General features: G+C 38.2%; 1 protein-coding gene across 10 annotated transcripts in view; it reads left to right on the forward strand.

Annotated features, from left to right (window-relative positions):
• The window catches only part of AHI1 (Abelson helper integration site 1), a 229,087-nt gene that overhangs the window by 138,392 nt on the left and 66,344 nt on the right, over positions 1 to 24,351 (forward strand). For all 10 annotated transcript variants that reach the window (XR_004442955.1, XR_004442957.1, XR_004442956.1 and 7 more), the window contains one exon: positions 4,993 to 5,048. Coding sequence is in view for 7 of the 10 variants with exons in the window: in XM_033235379.1 (XP_033091270.1) it covers positions 4,993 to 5,048 (56 nt within the window). In the remaining 3 variants the exon portion in view is untranslated. The remainder of the gene's footprint in view (positions 1 to 4,992; positions 5,049 to 24,351) is intronic.

Genomic DNA, 24,351 nt, shown 5'->3' on the forward strand with positions numbered 1-24,351 from the left:
GTACACTACTTGGGTGACAGGTGCACAAAATTTCAGAAATCACCACTACAGAACTTACCCGTGTAACCAAACACCACTTGTTCCTCAAAGACCTTTTGAAATAAAAAATAAAATTTAAAAAAATAAAATTTGAAAGCTTAGTAAAATCCAAGAAGGATACACACATATGCAGATACATATATATAAATGAAACCATAGATACCTCCTAATTAAACTGAAGAAAATGAAAATTTTATATTCCTGTAGAGTATAAATATACACGTGTGTGTGTGTGTGTGTGTGTATAAAACCATACCTAGATACCTCCTGATTGAACTAAAAAGAAAAGTACAAAAGCAACCAGAGGGGAAAAAAATGTGTCAGGTTCAGGGAAATCATAGTAAGAATGATACCTTCCTTCTCATAAGAAGTAATGGAATGAAATCATTTTCTAAAAGCAAATGGCTATTAACCTAGATTTCAATCTCCAGGAAAACATTCTTTGTAAATGAATCCCTACTAAAGATTTTTCAGGAAAAAACAAAACATAGTCACCAGCAGACTTACACTACAAAATAACAGGGGGTTAATGATCTTATGTGAAAGCCTGGATCTGTAAGAAGGAGTAAAGATAAATATATCGGTTTAAAACAACAATACTGACAGTGTATTGTGGTGTTTATAACATATAGAAGTTAAATACAAGGCAGCAAAAGCATAAATGTGGTTGGATAAATGGGGATAACACTTTTAAGTTGCTTATATTATTCTTGAAGTAGAAAAAATTCTAATTCAAAGTATAGTAAAGTTGTATGTTGCAATCTCTATATTAGCCATTAAAAAATATGAAGAGATGTAGCTAAAAAGCCATCAGAGGACATAAAATGGAAGAGTAAAACTATTTGACTATTCCAAAAGAATATAGAAAAAGAGGAAGAAAGGAACAAAAAGAAATGCAGTAAGATAGCAAAATGCTAAACTTCAACAAAGCCATATGAGTAATTGCGTTAAATGTAAATAGTCAAATCATTGAAAGGCAGAGATTGTTAGACTGGACAACCTAGCAGTAATATTTATTGATTGATTGATTCTTTATTCTGCTGACAGACTGCCTTTATAATTTTTTTCATTTTTATTTGTTGATAGGTCGATTTATTCTGCCTATATTCTATATTCCTGAGTTCATTAGGACATATGCAGGTTTTAAAATATTTCATAACATCAACATTTTAACTATATTCCTTCACAATTATGTTGAATGAACATAACATGTATAATTTAGAGTATAAACAATAGTATTTTTATTTATTTCATATTTACCAGAAAGTAAGTGTATTATTAGGGTTCTCCAGAGAAACGGAACCAGTAGGAAGTCCATAGAGAGAGAAAGGTTTACTTTAAGGGATTGGCTCAAACATTGTGGGGGCTGGCGAAACCAAAATCTGCAGGTTAGGCCTACAGGAGGGAGACGTAGGAAAGAGTTGCAGTTCCAGTCTGAGGGCAGCCTATTGGCAGAATCCCCTCGCTGTCAAATGAGTTGTCATTTTCTTAAGGCCTTCATCTGATTGAATGAGGCCCATGTACATTATGGAGGGCAGTGTGCTTTACTCAAAGCCTGTTGATTTAAATGTTAATTCCATCCAAAACCTTCAAAGAAATATCTAGAATAATGTTTGATCAAGTATCTGGGTGCCATGGCCTAGCTAAGTAGAGATTTAATACTATCCATTATAGCAAGCTATTTATTATAAGCTTTCAATAATTGTTATACCTTAATAAAAGTGAAATGAGATACAGATAGGTTTTTAAGTAAAATTTACCTAAAATAGGAAGTTATTTTGATACATTTTTTCTAAAGTTTATTCCTTTCTATTTATTTTTTACTGCAAGCTTGAACAAACATGCATAATTGTATCTCCAAATGATATTATTTATATATGTAATCTAAATTTAAAACTAAGATTAGGCCGGGCGCGGTGGCTCAAGCCTGTAATCCCAGCACTTTGGGAGGCCGAGACGGGCGGATCACGAGGTCAGGAGATCGAGACCATCCTGGCTAACACGGTGAAACCCCGTCTCTACTAAAAAATACAAAAAACTAGCCGGGCGAGGTGGCGGGCGCCTGTAGTCGCAGCTACTCGGGAGGCTGAGGCAGGAGAATGGCGTGAACCCGGGAGGTGGAGCTTGCAGTGAGCTGAGATCCAGCCACTGCACTCCAGCCTGGGCGACAGAGCGAGACTCTGTCTCAAAAAAAAAAAAAAAAAAAACGAAGATTATAACTTTGGATAATCCACTTTTTGAAATTCTAATTTTCAAAACATTCTTATCCTAAAATTGAAACTCTAAAATCTGTAGAGTTTTTTGGTTTTTTTCTTGTTATTGTATAAACTATGTATATAGATTTTTTCCTGGTTTGCTTTGGTTTTTATTATTTTAAAGTTCCTATTCTCCAATTAAAATTACTTTCTATTTAGATAAGAATTTAAAAATCGATAATCAGCCTAGGTCAGTTTTATAGCAGTCAGATTACAATAGCAAGAAGACGTGTGTAAGATGTTGTTAATTGCTGAACTCTGGCATGACCACTCTCATTGAAAGCCAGTTGCCATGCCACACAGTTCTCAGTGGTTGCAGCTAGGATTGTGAGACTGTAGGGGGGCTGACAAAGTTGGGATTTCTCAATTTATTCTCTGTATGCTTCTGTATTGTTAAAATCTTACAATAGGAATCTACATTACTTGAGTATTTGCCTGCGTGTTGTACCCTTTAAAAAAAGAAATTTACCCAAAACTGGTGTTACTCTATGAAGAAGAGTGTCTTTCCATCAAAATTACCTTAAAGATTTTATTACACTTAAGATGAAACTCTGTTAATTTGCTCTGTGGTAGTTCTTCAAAAAAGGATATCCATGCTTTACTAGACTCTTGTAGTCAGAAACTGTAATATATTCATCTTTTATCACTGGGTGCCAAGAATAACCACTCAAAAATATTAGTCAATTGAATGAAAGTAGTATAGTGCTTTATACTTCACTGGCTAACAATAAATGTTAAAAAAATTTAATGAGGCCGGGCGCGGTGGCTCAAGCCTGTAATCCCAGCACTTTGGGAGGCCGAGACGGGCGGATCACGAGGTCAGGAGATCGAGACCATCCTGGCTAACACGGTGAAACCCCGTCACTACTAAAAAATACAAAAAACTAGCCGGGCGAGGTGGCGGGCGCCTGTAGTCCCAGCTACTCAGGAGGCTGAGGCAGGAGAATGGCGTAAAACCTGGGAGGCGGAGCTTGCAGTGAGCTGAGATCCGGCCACTGCACTCCAGCCTGGGCAATAGAGCAAGACTCCGCCTCAAAAAAAAAAAAAAAAATTTAATGAAACAAAAACTGTTACTTTAATCATGTTTCATGATTCATTTTGAAAATACTCTTGCAAAGCGATAGAAAGTGATTGTTTGTGTTGATCTCACTTAATCCTTTACCATACTTTAAGAAAAATGAGTCATATGCTTTTAGAAGAAGAACTAATATTTAAAGTAGGAATTTTACTAATTGCTATTAACAGACATTGTAGTTCTTGCCTCTAGTCCTGCATATGACAGCCTTTAGCATTATTTGAACAAACTGTGTTAATATCCTACATTATAGGTTAGTTTGCTGGTAGACAGAAATTAGGAATTAAACAAGGCCCACACTTGTGTTCATTTTTAACTTGAGTTAGACTTTGAACCAGTGTCTTTACAGATGAGATGTCCTGTGTCACGTCCTGAAAGGCTCTTTATTACAAAGAAATGCAGTAGAGAACATTGAGAACAAAAAGATAAATCCACACATGATAAAAGAATATTTCTCGAGATTAGCTGTCTGTGTTACCATTTTAAAGCAGGGAATCAGGGGAACATTTTTCTTCAGATACTCATGGTGATTGAATAAATAGAGTATGTCATAGTAGGAAGTCAGATGATCAAAGAGAAATTCAGATGGATTTATTTATTCTTTTGAGAAAATAGGACAGTGGTGATTCACTTCATAGCCCTTGTGATACTTCTTTTGGAAAACTTCATATCTTTGAATCAGAAATAAAACTTTCATAGAAGAAAAGCAGCAGAGCCCAGATAATGGTGTGATTTTTGAGCTGAGAGCAGGATATGGACGCATCTTACACTATTGCTAGACATCACTTGAATGGGAAAAAAGGCTTAGTTAACCTTGAGTCAGTTTAGCTAAACTCACCAATTTTTCTGACCAAAGAATTCATGATACATCTTAAAGGGATCCTGCCTTCCGAGTGAGACCTTTTTTTTTTTTTTTTTTGAGGCGGAGTCTCGCTCGGTCGCCCAGACTGGAGTGCAGTGGCCGGATCTCAGCTCACTGCAAGCTCCGCCTCCCGGGTTCACGCCATTCTCCTGCCTCAGCCTCCCGAGTAGCTGGGACTACAGGCGCCCGCCACCTCGTCCGGCTAGTTTTTGTATTTTTAGTAGAGACGGGGTTTCACCGTGTTAGCCAGGATGGTCTCGATCTCCTGACCTCGTGATCCGCCCGTCTCGGCCTCCCAAAGTGCTGGGATTACAGGCTTGAGCCACCGCGCCCGGCCTTTTTTTTTTTTTTTGGAGACAGAGTCTCTGCTCTGTCGCCCAGGCTGGAGTGCAGTGGCGTGATCTCGGCTCACTGCAAGCTCCGCCTCCCGGGTTCACGCCATTCTCCTGCCTCAGCCTCCGGAGTAGCTGGGACTACAGGCGCCCGCCACCTCGCCCGGCTAGTTTTTTGTATTTTTTAGCAGAGACGGGGTTTCACCGTGTAGACCAGGATGGTCTCGATCTCCTGACCTCGTGATCCACCCGTCTCGGCCTCCCAAAGTGCTGGGATTACAGGCTTGAGCCACCGCGCCCGGCCGAGACTTTTTTCTTGAAAGCTGTGTGAGTCATAATAAATGTTTTTCCACTAAAATGGCATAAATATTTTCAACATGAAATGGACAGGCTTAATAACCAAATATTCACAATGTTTTCTTTCCACAGGGATTATCAGCAAAGACAGAAAGCCTTGTAACCATCAGGTAGATACAGCACCAACGGTAAGACAGTCTGTTGCTGCATTATTAAAAGTGTTAAGAAGCTGCAAGATTATACTGGTTATAGTTACAGTGCCATTGTAGAAAGCTCTTACAACCTCCCTTTTGCCGAAAGTTATATCCCTGCAAGATTGGTTTATATTAATGTTGTTAACTTAGAGATAATTTATAATTTTGATAATGTAATGTAAATATTTGTACAACTTGATTTTTACCCTTCTAAAAATGAATGTTATTTTGTGCACTAGCATCATTATTTAAAGTGAATGTTTTATAATAGTGAAAAAAGGCCATTATGCTTCATTTCTCTTATAGGTTACTTTGCTTTATTATTACAGAACTGAAGTCTTATCTTTTATCCCTCTTCTCAACAAAAGGCATTTAACAATTATAGCATCTATTCACTATATTTAAAAAGTTTTATTAATAAAAGGAAGAGAATTAGATTTCCCTTTTAGTCTCTAAATATAATATTTGTGTGAAACATATATTAGTTGCTAGTTTGCAATTAAAAGACTCTTAAGATGATATAGAGTACACTGTACGTTCCCTAGTCCTACTCTTATTTCTTATCCTTTGTATTCATGAGTCTTCCAAGTACTTCCTGTGATTCTCCATTTCCTGCTGTGAGAAAGATTTGGTAATAAAGGTTGAGTATCCCTTATCCAAAATGCTTGGGACCAAAAGTGTTTTGGATTTTGGTCTTTTTCAAATTTTGGAACATTTGTGTTATACTTCCTGCATCCCTGAGCCAAAAATTAGAAATCCAAAATGTCCCAATGAACGTTTTCTTTGAAAGTCATGTCAATGTTAATAAAGTTTCAGATTTTGGAGGATTTCACATTTCAGGTTTTTGGATTAGGGATATTTAAACTGTACCAATTAAGAAAATAAAGATGGCTGGGCGTGGTGGCTTATGCCTGTAATCCCAGCACTTTGGGAGGCCAAGATGGGCAGATCACAAGGTCAGGAGATCGAGACCATCCTGGCCAACATGGTGAAACCCTGTCTCTACTAAAATACAAAAAATTAGCTGGGCGTGGTGGTGCACACCTGTAGTCCCAACTACTCAGGAGGCTGAGGCAGGGGAATCGCTTGAACCCAGGAGGTGGAGGTTGCTGTGAGCGGAGATTGCGCCACTGCACTCCAGCCTGGCACCAGAGCAAGACACCATCTCCAAAATAAATAAATAAAGATAATATTAAAGTATTTGAATTGTGTTGATGATTAATATATGCCTCAGTAGCAAATTGACTCTCTTTTCTATTTGTAATAAATCCCTATGATTGATTTAACATGTTTGATAACTTAATATGTGGGACTCCAGAAAAGACCAGTACATGAGGAATTAGCATACTCATTAAAAAGTACTTGGCAGTAGTATGTATGTTTCAGTTATCGTTTAGTAAATATGCTAAAAGAGTAGCCGTAACATGATTATAAATTTTATTCCTTAGTATTAAAAAATTAAAGATGGCAATTAAGAAAAATTTATTATTTTAATATATTTGAATAATATACTCAGTCCTTTTTGATGTATTTTTTTGAGGAAGGATTGGCTGCTCTTCTCCTTCTGTGTCTCTGCTACAAACTAAGGAAGTTACTACCTCTCTCCCTGACAGCCCCCCGGCTTGCCAACACTTAATCTTTGCCCTTTCTCCATCACCTCTAAATAGAATCATAAGTCTGTTCATTATTATTACCTAACGCTCTCTGGTCCCAGACCAGGACAGGTAAAGTCTGATTTTCACAGAAATGTAATTTTACCTAATTTCCATCCTTGAACCTATATTCTCTTATTTTCTTTTTTATTATTATTATTATTATTATACTTTAAGTTCTAGGGTACATGTGCATAACGTGCAGGTTTGTTACATATGTATACTTGTGCCATGTTGGTGTGCTGCACCCATCAACTCGTCAGCACCCATCAACTTGTCATTTACATCAGGTATAACTCCCACTGCAATCCCTCCCCCATCCTCCCTCCCCATGATATAGGCCCCGGTGTGTGATGTTCCCCTTCGCGAGTCCAAGTGATCTCATTGTTCAGTTCCCACCTATGAGAACACGCGGTGTTTGGTTTCCTGTTCTTGCGATAGTTTGCTGAGAATGATGGTTTCCAGCTCTATCCATGTCCCTACAAAGGACACGAACTCATCCTTTTTTATGGCTGCATAGTATTCCATGGTGTATATGTGCCACGTTTTCTTAATCCAGTCTGTCACAGATGGACATTTGGGTTGATTCCAAGTCTTTGCTACTGCGAATAGTGCCGCAATAAACATACGTGTGCATGTGTCTTTATAGCAGCATGATTTATAATCCTTTGGGTATATACCCAGTAATGGGATGGCTGGGTCATATGGTACTTCTAGTTCTAGATCCTTGAGGAATCGCCATACTGTTTTCCATAATGGTTGAACTAGTTTACAATCCCACCAATAGTGTAAAAGTGTCCCTATTTCTCCACATCCTCTCCAGCACCTGTTGTTTCCTGACTTTTTAATGATTGCCATTCTAACTGGTGTGAGATGGTATCTCACTGTGGTTTTGATTAGCATTTCTCTGATGGCCAGTGATGATGATCATTTTTTCATGTGTCTGTTGGCTGTATGAATGTCTTCTTTTGAGAAATGTCTGTTCATATCCTTTGCCCACTTTTTGATGGGGTTGTTTGTTTTTTTCTTGTAAATTTGTTTAAGTTCTTTGTAGATTCTGGATATTAGCCTTCTGTGAGATGAGTAGATTGCAAAAATTTTCTCCCATTCTGTAGGTTGCCTGTTCACTCTGATGGTAGTTTCTTTTGCTGTGCAGAAGCTCTTTAGTTTAATTAGATCCCATTTGTCAATTTTGACTTTTGTTGCCGTTGCTTTTGGTGTTTTAGACATGAAGTCCTTGCCTATCCCTATGTCCTGAACGGTATTGCCTAGGTTTTCTTCTAGGGCTTTTATGGTATTAGGTCTAACATTTAAGTCTCTAATCCATCTTGAATTAATTTTCGTATAAGGAGTAAGGAAAGGATCCAGTTTCAGCTTTCTACTTATGGCTAGCCAATTTTCCCAGCACCATTTATTTATTATTATTATTATTTTTTTAGCACCATTTATTAAATAGGGAATCCTTTCCCCGTTTCTTGTTTTTGTCAGGTTTGTCAAAGATCAGATGGCTGTAGATGTGTGGTATTATTTCTGAGGACTCTGTTCTATTCCATTGGTCTATATCTCTGTTTTGGTACTAGTACCATGCTATTTTGGTTACTGTAGCCTTGTAGTATAGTTTGAAGTCAGGTAGCATGATGCCTCCAGCTTTGTTCTTTTGACTTAGGATTGTCTTGACAATGCGGGCTCTTTTTTGGTTCCATATGAAATTTAAAGCAGTTTTTTCCAATTCTGTGAAGAAACTCGTTGGTAGCTTGATGGGGATGACATTGATTCTATAAATTACCTTGGGCAGTATGGCCATTTTCACGATATCGAGTCTTCCTATCCATGAGCATGGTATGCTTTTCCATTTGTTTGTGTCCTCTTTTATTTCACTGAGCAGTGGTTTGTAGTTCTCCTTGGAGAGGTCCTTTACATCTCTTGTAAGCTGGATTCCTAGGTATTTTATTCTCTTTGAAGCAATTGTGAATGGAAGTTCATTCCTGATTTGGTTCTCTGTTTGTCTGTTAGTGGTGTATAGGAATGCTTGTGATTTTTGCACATTAATTTTGTATCCTGAGACTTTGCTGAAGTTGCTTATCAGCTTAAGGAGATTTTGGGCTGAGACGATGGGGTTTTCTAAATATACAATCATGTCATCTGCAAACAGGGACAATTTGACTTCTTCTTTTCCTAACTGAATACCCTTGATTTCTTTCTCTTGCCTGATTGCCCTAGCTAGAACTTCCAACACTATGTTGAATAGGAGTGGTGAGAGAGGGCATCCCTCTCTTGTGCCAGTTTTCAAAGGAAATTTTTCCAGTTTTTGCCCATTCAGTATGATATTGGCTGTGGGTTTGTCATAAATAGCTCTTATTATTTTGAGATACGTTCCATCAATACCGAATTTATTGAGCGTTTTTAGCATGAAGGGCTGTTGAATTTTGTCAAAGGCTTTTTCTGCATCTATTGAGATAATCATGTGGTTTTTGTCTTTGGTTCTGTTTATATGCTGGATTACATTTATTGATTTGCGTATGCTGAACCAGCCTTGCATCCCAGGGATGAAACCCACTTGATCATGGTAGATAAGCTTTTTGATGTGCTGCTGGATCCGGTTTGCCAGTATTTTATTGAGGATTTTTGCATCGATGTTCATCAGGGGTATTGGTCTAAAATTCTCTTTTTTTGTTGTGTCTCTGCCAGGCTTTGGTATCAAGATGATGTTGGCTTCATAAAATGAGTTAGGGAGGATTCCCTCTTTTTCTATTGATTGGAATAGTTTCAGAAGAAATGGTACCAGCTCCTCTTTGTACCTCTGGTAGAATTCAGCTGTGAATCCATCTGGTCCTGGACTTTTTTTGGTTGGTAGGCTATTAATTATTGCCTCAATTTCAGAGCCTGCTATTGGTCTATTCAGGGATTCAGCTTCTTCCTGGTTTAGTCTTGGGAGAGTGTAAGTGTCCAGGAAATTATCCATTTCTTCTAGATTTTCTAGTTGATTTGCATAGAGGTGTTTATAGTATTCTCTGATGGTAGTTCGTATTTCTGTGGGGTCGGTGGTGATATCCCCTTTATCATTTTTTATTGCGTCTATTTGATTCCTCTCTCTTTTCTTCTTTATTAGTCTTGCTAGCAGTCTATCAATTTTGTTGATCTTTTCAAAAAACCAACTCCTGGATTCATTGATTTTTTGAAGGGTTTTTTGTGTCTCTATCTCCTTCAGTTCTGCTCTGATCTTAGTTTTTTCTTGCCTTCTGCTAGCTTTTGAATGTGTTTGCTCTTGCTTCTCTAGTTATTTTAATTGTGATATTAGAGTGTCAATTTTAGATCTTTCCAGCTTTCTCTTGTGAGCATTTAGTGCTATAAATTTCCTTCTACATACTGCTCTAAATGTGTCCCAGAGATTCTGGTATGTTGTATCTTTGTTCTCATTGGTTTCAAAGAACATCTTTATTTCTGCCTTCATTTCGTTATGTACCCAGTAGTCATTCAGGAGCAGGTTGTTCAGTTTCCATGTAGTTGAGCAGTTTTGATTGAGTTTCTTAGTCCTGAGTTCTAGTTTGATTGCACTGTGGTCTGAGAGACAGTTTGTTATAATTTCTGTTCTTGTGCATTTGCTGAGGAGTGCTTTACTTCCAATTATGTGGTCAATTTTGGAATAAGTGTGATGTGGTGCTGAGAAGAATGTATATTCTGTTGATTTGGGGTGGAGAGTTCTGTAGATGTCTATTAGGTCGGCTTGCTGCAGAGATGAGTTCAATTCCTGGATATCCTTGTTAACGTTCTGTCTCATTGATCTATCTAACGTTGACAGTGGGGTATTGAAGTCTCCCATTATTATTGTATGGGAATCTAAGTCTCTTTGTAAGTGTCTAAGGACTTGCTTTATGAATTTGGGTGCTCCTGTATTGGGTGCATATATATTTAGGATAGTTAGCTCTTCCTGTTGAATTGATCCCTTTACCATTATGTAATGACCTTCTTTGTCTCTTTTGATCTTTGATGGTTTAAAGTCTGTTTTATCAGAGAGTAGGATTGCAACCCCTGCTTTTTTTTTGTTCTCCATTTGCTTGGTAGATCTTCCTCCATCCCTTTATTTTGAGCCTATGTATGTCTCTGCATGTGAGATGGGTCTCCTGAATACAGCAAACTGATGGGTCCTGACTCTATCCAGTTTGCCAGTCTGTGTCTTTTAATTGGACCATTTAGTCCATTTGGATTTAAGGTTAATATTGTTATGTATGAACTTGATCCTGCCATTATGATATTAACTGGTTATTTTGCTCGTTAGTTGATGCAGTTTCTTCCTAGCCTCGATAGTCTTTACATTTTGGCATGTTTTTGCAATGGCTGGTACCGGTTGTTCCTGTCCATGTTTAGTGCTTCCTTCAGGGTCTTTTGTAAGGCAGGCCTGGTGGTGACAAAATCTCTAAGCATTTGCTTCTCTGTAAAGGATTTTATTTCTCCTTCACTGATGAAACTTAGTTTGGCTGGATATGAAATTCTGGGTTGAAAATACTTTTCTTTAAGAATGTTGAATATTGGCCCCCACTCTCTTCTGGCTTGTAGAGTTTCTGCAGAGAGATCTGCTGTTAGTCTGATGGGCTTCCCTTTGTGGGTAACCCGACCTTTCTCTCTGGCTGCCCTTAAGATTTTTTCCTTCATTTCAACTTTGGTGAATCTGGCAATTATGTGTCTTGGAGTTGCTCTTCTGGAGGAGTATCTTTGTGGCGTTCTCTTATTTCCTGAATTTGAATGTTGGCCTGCCCTACTAGGTTGGGGAAGTTCTCCTGGATGATATCCTGAAGAGTATTTTCCAACTTGGTTCCATTTTCCCCCTCACTTTCAGGCACTCTAATCAGACGTAGATTTGGTCTTCTTACATAATCCCATACTTCTTGCAGGCTTTGTTCATTTCTTTTTCTTCTTTTTTCTTTAGATTTCTCTTCTCGCTTCATTTCATTCATTTGATCCTCAATCGCTGATACTCTTTCTTCCAGTTGATCGAGTCGGTTACTGAAGCTTGTGCATTTGTCACGTATTTCTCGTGTCATGGTTTTCATCTCTGTCAGTTCGTTTATGGCCTTCTCTGCATTAATTATTCTAGTTATCAATTCTTCCACTCTTTTTTGAAGATTTTTAGTTTCTTTGCGCTGGGTACAGAATTCCTCCTTTAGCTCTGAGAAGTTTGATGGACTGAAGCCTTCTTCTCTCATCTCGTCAAAGTCATTCTCCATCCAGCTTTGCTGGCAATGAGCTGCGTTCCTTTGCAGGGGGAGATGCGCTCTTATTTTTTGAATTTCCAGCTTTTCTGCCCTGCTTTTTCCCCATCTTTATGGTTTTATCTGCCTCTAGTCTTTGATGATGGTGACGTACTGATGGGGTTTTGGTGTGGGTGTCCTTCCTGTTTGTTAGTTTTTCTTCTAACAGTCAGGACCCGACCCTCAGCTGTAGGTCTGTTGGAGATTGCTTGAGGTCCACTCCAGACCCTGTTTGCCTGTGTATCAGCAGCAGAGGCTGCAGGAGATAGAATATTGCTGAACAGCGAGTGTACCTGTCTGATTCTTGCTTTGGAAGCTTCCTCTCAGGGGTGTACTCCACCATGTGAGGTGTGGGTTGTCGGTCTGCCCCTAGTGGGGGATGTCTCCCATTTAGGCTACTCAGGGGTCAGGGACCCACTTGAGCAGGCAGTCTGTCCGTACTCAGATCTCAACCTCTGTGTTGGGAGATCCACTGCTCTCTTCAAAGCTGTCAGACAGAGTCATTTGCGTCTGCAGAGGTTTCTGCTGCTTTGTTGTTGTTGTTGTTGTTGATTAGTTGTGCCCTGTCCCCAGAGGTGGAGTCTACAGAGACAGACAGGGCTCCTTGAGCTGCTGTGAGCTCCACCCAGTTCGAGCTTCCCAGGGCTTTGTTTACCTACTTAAGCCTCAGCAATGGTGGGCACCCCTCCCCCAGCCTCGCGGCTGCCTTGCAGTTAGATCACAAGCTGCTGTGCTAGCAATGAGAGAGGCTCCGTGGGCGGGTGTGGGACCCTCCCAGCCAAGTGTGGGATATAATCTCCTGGTGTGCCCGTTTGCTAAGACCCTTGGTACAGCGCAGTATTGGGGTGGGAGTTACCCGATTTTCCAGGTGTTGTGTGTCTCAGTTCCCCTGGCTAGGAAAAGGGATTCCCTTCCCCCTTGCGCTTCCCAGGTGAGGTGATGCCTCGCCCTGCTTCAGCTCTCGCTGGTTGGGCTGCAGCAGCTGACCAGCACTGATTGTCCCGCACTCCCTAGTGAGATGAACCTAGTACCTCAGTTGAAAATGCAGAAATCACCTGTCTTCTGTGTCACTCGCGCTGGGAGTTGGAGACTGGAGCTGTTCGTATTCGGCCATCTTGCTCCGCCCCCTCTTATTTTCTTTAAAGGGCTTAGGAGAAGAAAATGTTTAGGATAGGGAGGAAAAAAAGGAGTCTGTCTAAGTACGTATCAAAGTGGGATATTTGTAGCCCCAAACTTTGTATTCTGCTGACCCAAAAAGAAGAGATACCGTGATTTAAGTGTCTGTGAGAGCCTGAGAAAAAAACAGAAAGGGAGTCAGCCAGGATTTTAGACTAGCTGAGGCTGGGACCCTGAGTGACTTCTCGACCCCAGACTTAACCCTGGATTCCCAGCTTACTTCTTTACCCATTTTCACGCCCACATCCCGCTTGCTCCAAGTGCTGCCATGAATGGCAGTTCTAGGAGAGTGCTATATGCTAGTTGCAGCCATTAAATGGGTGAGGGAAATGAGCAAATGAGAATTTATCAGACCTCTTTTCAAAGGAAAGATGTTTCTTTTTTTTCTCTCTCTCTCTCTTTTTGAGACAGAGTCTCGCTGTGTCACCCAGGCTGGAGTGCTGTGGCTCAATCTTGGCTCACTGCAATCTCCTCCTCCCGAGTTCAAGCAGTTCTCCTGCCTCAGCCTCCTAGGTAGCTGGAATTACAGGCGTGTGCTACCACGCCCAGCTAATTTTTGTATTTTTAGTAGAGATGGGGTTTCACCATCTTGGTCAGGCTGGTCTCAAACTCCTGACCTCGTGATCCGCCTGCCCCGGCCTCTCAAAGTGCTGGGATTACAGGTGTGGGCCACCGCGCCCCGCCAGTATGTTTCTTAACATTCCAAGTTGGAATTCTGAATGAAGTTTACAGTAAATATATGGTTATGGTCAATCAAACTTGAGGTTGATTCTATAGTACTATAATATAATCCAGTGTCCCTTCAGTAAATAAAGATCAGCCTGAGAACAAAACCACCTCTGTCCCCTTGTTCCATGTCACCTCTCACTCTCTTTTTAATTTACTTGTTTCCTTTTTGCTTTTGATTTAGTACATGAACTTTGATTTTTTTTTGTTTGGGTTTTTTTTCTTTCTTACAAATAGTACCATATTTGTTTTTTTGAGATACCTTTAATAGAAAGTGAAAAAAAAAATCTCCACATGACATGACATGACACCCCCTCCAGGAAAAAGAATCAAACCTCTATTTTAACTGTCTATAATCACTTAATTTTTTTTTTTTTTTTTTTTGGCATGCTGAGCTCTTAATTTTGTTTATACCTCAGAGTACATTTTCTAGTTGTTCTTCAAGAATTAGAAAATGGGAAGTGAATTATCCAAGTCTACATATTTTTAAATACTTGTCAGTTGCCTTTACTATTAGACAGCTTGCCAGGATTTTTAATTACTTGAACATAACCTTTTCTCCTCAGAACATTGTGGAAATTGATTATCTTTGCATTCTGGCATTTAGTATTGCAGAAGAGACATTGGTTATCAGACTGCTAGTCATTCTCTTGTGTAAGGAACCTATGTGGCCTGCTCGTATATTATAGATATTGTTTTATTTTCTTTATACCTGATGTCCTAGGTCAGTTTTGATGGTTAAATGTGTGGCTTTCTTTTCACTCATTTTTGTCCTGAACGATATTCATTCAGACACTGTACTATTGATAATAGAAAAAGTAAATAAGACATGAGATAATCATGATGTTAGATTATATGAAACGACTTACATCGTGCCACTTTAAGAATTAGTCCCTCTGCACCTGCTTATCGCTTATAGTAAGTTAAGGATAAAATCAGCCTCAGATTAATCAGAGGTTATTGTTTGAACCCTAAAAGGCAGGTGTAAAAGTTAGTTAATTGTTAAGTCAGCACAAGTTTGAATCCTGTATTTACTTTAAATGAAGGACTTATTTGCAAACCAAAGGGAAATGGCAACTAGCATAAGGAAGTATTCCCCCAGGAACATAGTTAAAACATATCTACCTTTCAGTGTACAGTCATACACGTAGCAAATCCCATAGCTTTTCACATTTTCTGGCAGAATTAATATACATGTAAAATACATTGAAACATGATAAGCCATACTGAATATATAATTTCTAGTGTCTTGAGTAGTATTGTTTTTGAATCTCTTCCAGTGAAAACTAATATGGTAAAATTCAAATGACGTCAATATGGCCTATTCGAATGAATAACTTAAATTTTTGTACAACTCCTACATTCCAAAGTTGTAACACTAATATTAATATTTTTAGTTTTTATTCGGTGACCCTGTAACCCCTGGTAGAGAACAAAGCTTCTTTTAGCAAATGGATTTTGGGCAGTATATAAAATTACAGCTTGCATTTTCACAGAGGCCTACACATCTATCACAGCAGGTTGAAATAAAATCCAGACTGTCTCATCAGGATTATACCAACTATGAAACACTTGCCATGTGTCTTTGTCTTAAGTATTCTTTTAATTATTAGAATTTAAAGCATCCTAACCTGATCGGAAATTTAAATGTTGATTCATTATTCTTCATATTTATAAGACCAATTTTAAAAGCTATTAATTTATTCCTTCTGCAGTTACCCTTCTTCAAAGTTTTCCAAGGGCTGAATGAATTTTTGTCACATGATTTTTCATCAGTAGTAAACTTTAATATGCGTTAGACTTATTTTGTTATTCTGAAATATTTCTGAGATGTTTGTAATGTTGTTTGCCATTAACACTAAACTTATTCATAAATATATTGATCTGAATCATATAAATTAAATTTTGTCCTGAATCTCTTGGATTATGTATCTGTACTTACTCAACAACTGTTGAGTTGTGACTGTTGTTAGATTGTTATCCTTGTTTAGCCCATTCTGTAGATTCACAAGAGTGCCACCTATTGCACTATTATACTTTTGTATACTTTATACATATATTCATGTAAAATATGGCTGTTTCATATTTTAACATAATAATTGGGACAGCTTACATGTAGATACATGTATGAGTTCAAGTGAAATGTCCTTTATTCAAAGGAAGCACTTTATTTTCTATAATTTATTGCATTTTCCAAGAATTCATAGTATGTAAACTGGGGTGAATGGGCCCCTATAAAACTCATAAAGTAGAAGCCATGGCCAATCTCTTCCTGTAGGTAATTGCAGGGTGGAGAGGGAACTAATAAACTATAAGCTTTTATAACTTGTCATAAAAGAACTTGTTTTCACTTATCAATAAAGTAGCAATTCAAAGCAGTTCTATTGAAATTCAAATATAAATGCAAAATATGTTCTCTTTAACAACCACTTGTAGTCTTCCATAATATAACATTTTTAAGTATATGCACATCAGTTTATTTCTCCAGACATTATAAATTATGAAACTTATGTTGATTTTTTTCCCATTAGCGTACCCTGCTGGCATTTATGTTTTTCTTAGACTTTTTTCCCTCCATTTCTTTTTCAGCTTTGCTAAATTTTTCTACCTGAGAAACTCTTAAAATTCTGAAAATTTTATACTACTGGAAGATATAACAGCAGCATAAATTGAATTTTCTAAATTATCAGGAAACATTAGATATACAGTATACATAGGATAGGAGTACCATACCAAGCACTGGAGAGATATGGAAGTACTATGGGAAAAGTAGAAATACCAAAAAAAAAACCATAAAACATGATTTTACAGGTGTTTAGATATCATATCTATAGATAGATAGATAGATAGATAGATAGATAATGTGTCTTTGAGTAGTTCTTGATGTCATTAGAAAAGTGATCTGTAAACAACTAAACCGTAATATATGAAATGAATAAAAAATTCAGAGCAATAACGGAAGGGATGTCATGTTACTGAGGCAGTTTGTGCCCAAGTGTAGGAATATGGTGTAAGGCTTTGAGTGCTGTAGGAATTCCCAGGACTGAAGTGGTTTAGGAAGGCTGTTTAGAGTTGGAAAGTGCTAAACCAGATCTTGAAAGGATGAGATTTTTAAAACAATAGGATTTGCTAGACCAGAGTAACAGTGTGACCAAAGATCATAGAAGGGCACACTGTGTACACAGAGTCTATAGATGGGTAGAAAATTTGACTGCAGCAGCGTAGATGAGATAGTGGAAGATTATAAAATGTGATTTGGGCATGATTTATAAAGATCATTGAATGTTAGGTTAACAGTTAAGACTCTGTATAAGCAGTAGTAAGGCATTTGATCATGAGAATAATATGATCAAGGGAGTAATGTTTTAAAAGGATTAAATAAAAGCAGCTCATGAAATTGCAGGTGGTGGTGATAGGAAGAAGGTAACTGAGCTGTGAAGCTTCAGAAATCGACATTTGTGATGATAAGGATTTGAACAAGGGGACTATCGGGATCAATCTGGAAATGGAAATAGAGATATGCTTATAAAAAAGACTTGGAGATGAGACCTGATGAAAGGGACTCAAAGGAAAACTTGTATCCCATTGTTGGAAGGCCCGAGCTTAGGTTATGGGAAGTCAAGTATTATAATTGCGTGCAGGTTCTTCACAATAGGCATCCAAAGGCCCCATCCGGGAAGGAGTCGTAGGTCCAGAGTCTTTAGAAAAAGCTGAGTCAGGAACCATTCTCCTCCTACCCACCTCCGAAATCTCTTCCACAGAACTGTTTGTCCAAACCAAAAATATGATCATGTATTTAAGATCCTGTGGTGTACCTCATCACCTGCCAGATGAAAACCTAATTGTTTCGTATGTCATTTGAAACCCTTCGGCTACTTTTCTAAACTTATCTCCAGTTTGTCCCACTACTCACTCTGGCCACTGAGTTATTTGCAGTTCCTAAATATGCCTGTGGTTTCTCACATAGAGAAGCAGTGTTCAAAGTAAAGGACACTGATTCCAGAACCAAATTACTTGGTGTCGAGTCCTGATTCTTTGGCTGTGTTTGTCTTTAGTCACGTTTCTTTACCTCTTTGTGCTTCAGTTTGCTCATCTGTAAATGGGGATAATACCTACCTCGTGGAATGTTATGAGAAATAAATGAGTTTATGCAAATGGGACCTCGATATATTTCTGTATACCAGCTGCTGAATATTATTTAATTACAGGAGATAGCCAGATATTAAGGACAAGAATATATTTCAAGCTTGAGACGTAAAACTAGGTCAAGAGTCAAAGGGAAGACCCAAGGGTCCCAGTTAGGTCAAGGAGATCAGGAACAAGGAAACCTGGTGAATGTTGCCTCCCACAGCTGGCTTGTGTCTTAGTCAATTTTCTTTCTTCTTTTTGTTTTTTGTTTGTTTGTTTGTTTTATTTATGTGCGTGTTTATTTATTGCATATTGTGACTCTTCCCTGGAATCAGTGCAGAAGCTCAGTTACGCCAGGACAATAGGCATGAACTGGGACTATCTGGGGCAACCCTAAATATCTGATCACCTTATTCATAAGTTCTGTAAGTGATGATAGCCGAAGTGATCTTTTAAAAATGTAAATCAGAATGGGATAACCTCCTGCTTAACACCCTCAGTAACTTCTCCTTATGTTTAGGATAAAACCCAAACCCTTTCCCAGGGCCTATAGGACCTTGCATGATCTGCTCTCTGCCTATCTCTTCAGCATCATCCTATGTTACTCTGTTCTGAGTTTCTTGAGCATAAGTAACTTTTCTCCCACTTACCCATAGACCTTCGAATATTTGGTCTCTCTGCCCCTGAATATACATAAGCTTTTGCATAATAGGCTTTTTCTTGAGATCCCAGGTAAATGTTAACTTTTCAAAAGACCTTCCTTCACCCCCATTAGTCTTTATTATTACACCTTGTTTTTTTCTCAGCAGTTATCCCAATTTGGAATTTTTTAAATTTATTTTCTTATCTGGTCTTCCTCAGTTGGATGTAAGTTCCATGACAGCATGGACCATGTCCATCTTACTCACCACTACTTATAGGCCTTCACTGGATACTGCTTAAATGAATAAATACATATATGATGAAACTAAAAATAAATAAGAACAGAGGGACAGCCTGGATGTGTGTCCATATTTTAAAAGTTGGAAGAAGAGCCCTCAAAGAAGACAAAATGTAGAAAAGGAGGCAGGAGATCAGGGATAATGTAGCATCTCGGAAACCAATGCAAGTATGGAAATGGAGGGTGTTTTTATGCTATCTCTGGGAGAATGAGAGCAGGGCCCAGAAAGGAAGCTGGATGGTCACACTAGGAGGCATGGTGAATCAGAAGCAATTCAAGAGGCTCATCATGAGAGGAGATGGAAAATCGAATAGCAATTAATTTAGCCCTGTGGGATATGTTACTGACTCATTTCAGAAAAGAAAGCATTTTGCCAAAAGAACTACGATGAGATAAACCTATATAGAATGTGAAATAAATATTTCTTTTTCCATGTTCTGTGAAAGTGAAAAGTACAGTTTGCGTAATTATACAACAGTATTCCATTCAAAATAAATATTTATCAGATGGAAGGAAAGATCCAGCAGTATGAATGAGGCAGGAGAAAGATGCAAACTGAGTTTTAGCGTTTGACAAAGGAGTAGAGTAGGTCGATTGTGCAAGGTCTCTTACCAAGAGACTTACTTTTCTAATTGCTAAAATGAGGAGAGTTGAAAAAATTGATCTTAAAGTCAACTTTTGGGTCTAAAGTTCTGTGAATCTTTTTCAGCTGCTCGTATTGCTCAAAGACAATATATTAGAGCAGAAAAATGAAGCACATCTCTAGTGGTCATCCTTTGAATGCTCACTTATCATTTTATTCATTCTTAGGATTCAGTTAGAATTCACTTCCCTATATTATAATGTGGCAGTTAACGCCACCACCATTTTTGTTGAAAACTTCATGCTGCTTAACAAGTGGGCATAGGTTAGTTGTTGTCGGTAGATCAGAATCTAAGTCTCTTCACTATAGGGCCCAGTCTCTCCACCTTCATAAAATCAGTGCTTGATAAACAATGCTAAGCAGCCGGATGTGGGATCCAGATATCTGTGCAATTTAGCCAGCAGATGGGTTGGAGAACACGTGTAGTATATAGTGTGAAAGAGGGAGGACCCTGGTCAGGCTGCCTAGTGTTCTACTGAATGAACACCCAGTAATCTGTTTTCTTCATTTCATAAATTCTCACTATTTTTTCTAAGATAAGAAAAAGGCAGGTGCAGTGGTGCATACCTGTAATACCAGCACTCCCAAGGCAGGAGGATCGCTTGAGGGAAGAGTTCAAGACTGGCCTGGACAACACAGCAGGAACCTGTCTCTTAAAAACATTTTTTTTTTTTTTAAATTAGTCAGGTGCAGTGCCATGCCCCTGTTGTCCCAGCCTCTCTGGAGGCTAAAGCAGAAGGATCACTTGAGCCCAGGATTTCAAGACTGCAGTGAACTATAGTCACACCACTGTATTGCAGCCTGGGCAACATATAAATATTAAATTACTAAACTTAGTAGTGCTTTGTTGTGAACATTAATGATATAATAAAGGCTTACATGTGTTGAACACTCACTGTGTTACCAGTATATAGTTCTGATATCTATGCCTACTTTTATTCTGCATAATTCTATTTGGTAGATATTATTATTTCTATTTTATAAATTTGAAACTGAGGCACTGAAAAGTGAAGAGAGGCTTCCCTAGGATCACACACGTAATAAATATAGAGCCAAGAAGTTATTTTCTCTTAACATGTTACATAAAAGCCTCTGAAGTTATTAAGATTTCCATCAAGAGTTTTTCAGAGACTGTGTTATCTATTAATATTAGAATATTGTGATAAGAGTATTGAGACATTTCTAGTATGTTTCTAGTCATTTAAGTTCAGCATATGAAAAGAGTATCAGTAGTTACTAAAGAAAGTGTACCCTTACTTGTGGATACATTCTTTTCAGGGAAAATATAAAAACTAGTTCTATGTTAAGAACACTGTGTGCATTAATTACTCAAGTTTTGTTCTTTGCTACAGATAATTAGTATATTAGCTTTGCTCTGCATTTAGATCATTGTAGTACAAATAAGTTTCCTCTTATGTACATATAGCTCTTAAAATGTTTGAGGACATCATTTCATCTTGTTCTTCTCTTTTTTAGGCTGCGTCCTTTCTTTTTTTTTTTTTTTTTTTTTTTTTTTTTTTTTTTTTTTTACTTCTCTTAGTATTCATTCCTTTCCAGTTTGTTTATGTTCTTCAGAAAAGTGGCATTTAGAACTAGACTTAATGTTCCAATTATAATACAAAAAATGTAGTGGTATTATTGGTTTCTATTATCTGGATGTTTTGTTTGTTATTGAATTGTGACCTACCATAACTCCTTGATGTTTTAAAGATAGGCCGTCAAGACAGATCTTCTCATTATTTATATATTTGTGCCTCATACTATCCTTATATCTGGAAAGAAGATGAGAATAGTGTCTGCCTTATTAATATTATTCTGTTGTTTCAAGTACTAAATACTGTGTCTAACACACGGTACTCTCTCGGCCATTAGTTATTACTATTTAACCCTAACTGCAAAGTTGTCCATTTATTTTTACTGAATTTCATAGATTCACTTTTGACTCACTAACCTGCTTGTCAATATTCTTTTGAATCTTGATTTTCTCAACTATGGTAATAGCTCTCTTCCAAACTTTGTAACATTGACAAGTTTTATAATGCCTCATCTAAGTTTTCTTTATTCAAAAACATTAGAAAAATATTAAACAGTACACAAAATCAAAATGGCAACATTTTTTTTTTTTCCTGCAGGCAACTGAAGTTTTTATTTTTAAGTAATTTTGCCTGGGGAGTGTTATTACTTCATAGTAATTTCAGTGTTGTATTGTACTTTAACAAAGCATTTACTGCATGCCTTTGAAATAAGATATAGTGGTTACTTAAAATTTCCCTTTCCCAAAATGAAAATAAAATTTGACCACTCTAAGGAAGCAGTAATATAGTCACTAGCAGCAAGCAAACCTTGAGTTAACAGGCCATGAAATGAAAGAAACAATTATTTAGAAAAGAAAAAATTTAACACACATTGTTATGGAGCATTACTTTCTATTTGGGGAGAAATTTAATCAAAGATTATCAAACTACTAGTACCCTGGTTTTCCTGCCTAGATGGACATCTATCATCTGCCACTATTAATGTTCCATAGATTGTTTTTTTGCCGTGATAAACATGTAAGTTCACCAAGTTTCATCTTCTTCTGGTACTCTATCCTGTCATCTCAGTGTCCCCAGCAGTGAGATTAGTCTTTGACAGAGATAGCCTCACGGCAGTCACTAACACAGATACCCTTGGTATAACTACATAATTGGGTCACAGATTAGCTAGATGCATAAAGATTAAGTAAGATAAATCCCTGGGGGGGGGGAACCCTTCTTATTCTGTATTTGAAATCAAACTTCATAAAGTTTTCTTGTCAGCATATCTCTGGCTGCTACTATCTTATGGCAACACATGCAGACTTCTCTGGGAGCACTTTTTGGATTCAGAGCTTATTTTACCAAATCTGAAAATAAATATTGGTTTTCAGCAGAGGAATTCCAGTTAGTGGATCTGCATTTGATTTAGAAAATATGATCACAAGGCCGGGCGCGGTGGCTCAAGCCTGTATCAGCACTTTGGGAGCCGAGGCGGCGGATCACGAGGTCAGGAGATCGAGACCATCCTGGCTAACACGGTGAAACCCCGTCTCTACTAAAAAATACAAAAAACTAGCCGGGCGACATGGCGGGCGCCTGTAGTCCCAGCTACTCGGGAGGCTGAGGCAGGAGAATGGCCTAAACCCAGGAGGTGGAGCTTGCAGTGAGCTGAGATCCGGCCACTGCACTCCAGCCTGGGCGCAGAGCGAGACTCCGTCTCAAAAAAAAAAAAAAAAAAAAAGAAAATATGATCACATTTATAGCTGTGAGTGTTCTACAGAATATTTTACTACAAAACACCTTTCCTCTGTGATAATTTGAAGAACTTCAGGAATTGGATAATATTTATTGGGCACCTACTATATATTGTGCAAAGTAGATAATCTCACTTGAATGTCATAATAATTCTATGAGATAAATTATTATCATCACCACCTTTTGCCAATAAGAAAACAGACAAAAGGTCTTTAAGCATCGTCTAGAACCATTTAGATTTAATGTGTTAATTCATTATGATAAATGAGCCAAAAATATTAACTCTAAAAACAGAGTCAGTTTATGTGAATAAACCATTAAACTCTAATGTCATTCAGTGACACAAGGCAAATTTTGTGAAAATTGAGAGCAGTTTAGGTAGTATTAACAGCAGTTAGCATGTATGAAACAATGTATATTTTTAAAAGCCCTGCTACATACTGTATATTATCTCATCTGATCTTTGTAAGGTAACTGTAACTTTCAATGGGATTAGGCAGGGAGTGTGACAATGAGGTTGTAGACAACAGGCACCACTGGAAAGGCTGAACAGAATGGCAGCTAAAAAGAGCATGATGACCTTGATTTCCTCCTTCTTAATAAATCCACCATGGAAGTTAGCTAAGAAAGCCAATTTCTAAAACATTTCTTGGAAAACATTCCATCAACCCACAAAGAAGTTTCAAACAGATAACGATCTGAGGCTAGTGGATAGAATCTTAGTCTGTTTCCTGGGAAGAGGGGCACTTTAGTTCTAATAGCTGTGGACTGGGTTAAAGATATGTAAGTAACAGAGTAATCTGGATGTGAGAAGGGGATCTTGGGGTTTGGTGGGAAGAAAGGGGCCCAGAAGCTGTGGTTTTTGTAGTGCACTGGCAGAGTCACCTGTGACCTTGAGAAAGGAAATTACAAACACCTGCTACACTTCAAACTATACTACCCACATGCCACAGACAGCTGCTTGAAGAAAAGGAGTGAAGAAATGAGAAGGTGATTATTTGTATCACCCAAGAATGAGGTGATGGGGCTGCTTCCTCTCTTCCTTGAGACCTACTTGGTAAGCTCACTGTACACACTGAAGTTTCAGCTAATGTTCAAGCATGAATGACTGTCTAGCTGATATTCTAATCTTAATTCTTCTTTTCTTTATCTCTTACTAGAAAAAAGATCTTTATAATCCATACTTAGACTGTTACCACTTGATAATTTAAAGAAACTAAAAATAAGCACAGCTCGGCTGGGCGCGGTGGCTCACACCTGTAATCCTAAGCACTTTGGGATGCCGAGGTGGGCGGATCACGAGGTCAGGAGATAGAGACCAGCCTGGCTAATACAGTGAGACCCCCGTCTCTACTAAAAATAAAAATAAAAATAATTAGCCAGGCATGGTGGTGGGCGCCTGTAGCCCCAGCTACTTGGGAGGCTGAGGCAGGAGAATGGCGTGAACCCGGGAGGTGGAGCTTGCAGTGAGCCGAGATCACGCCACTGCATTCCAGCCTGCACTCAGCGAGACT

Source organism: Trachypithecus francoisi, unplaced genomic scaffold, assembly GCF_009764315.1.
Source record: "Trachypithecus francoisi isolate TF-2019V2 unplaced genomic scaffold, Tfra_2.0 Lachesis_group15, whole genome shotgun sequence".
NCBI lineage: Eukaryota > Metazoa > Chordata > Mammalia > Primates > Cercopithecidae > Trachypithecus > Trachypithecus francoisi.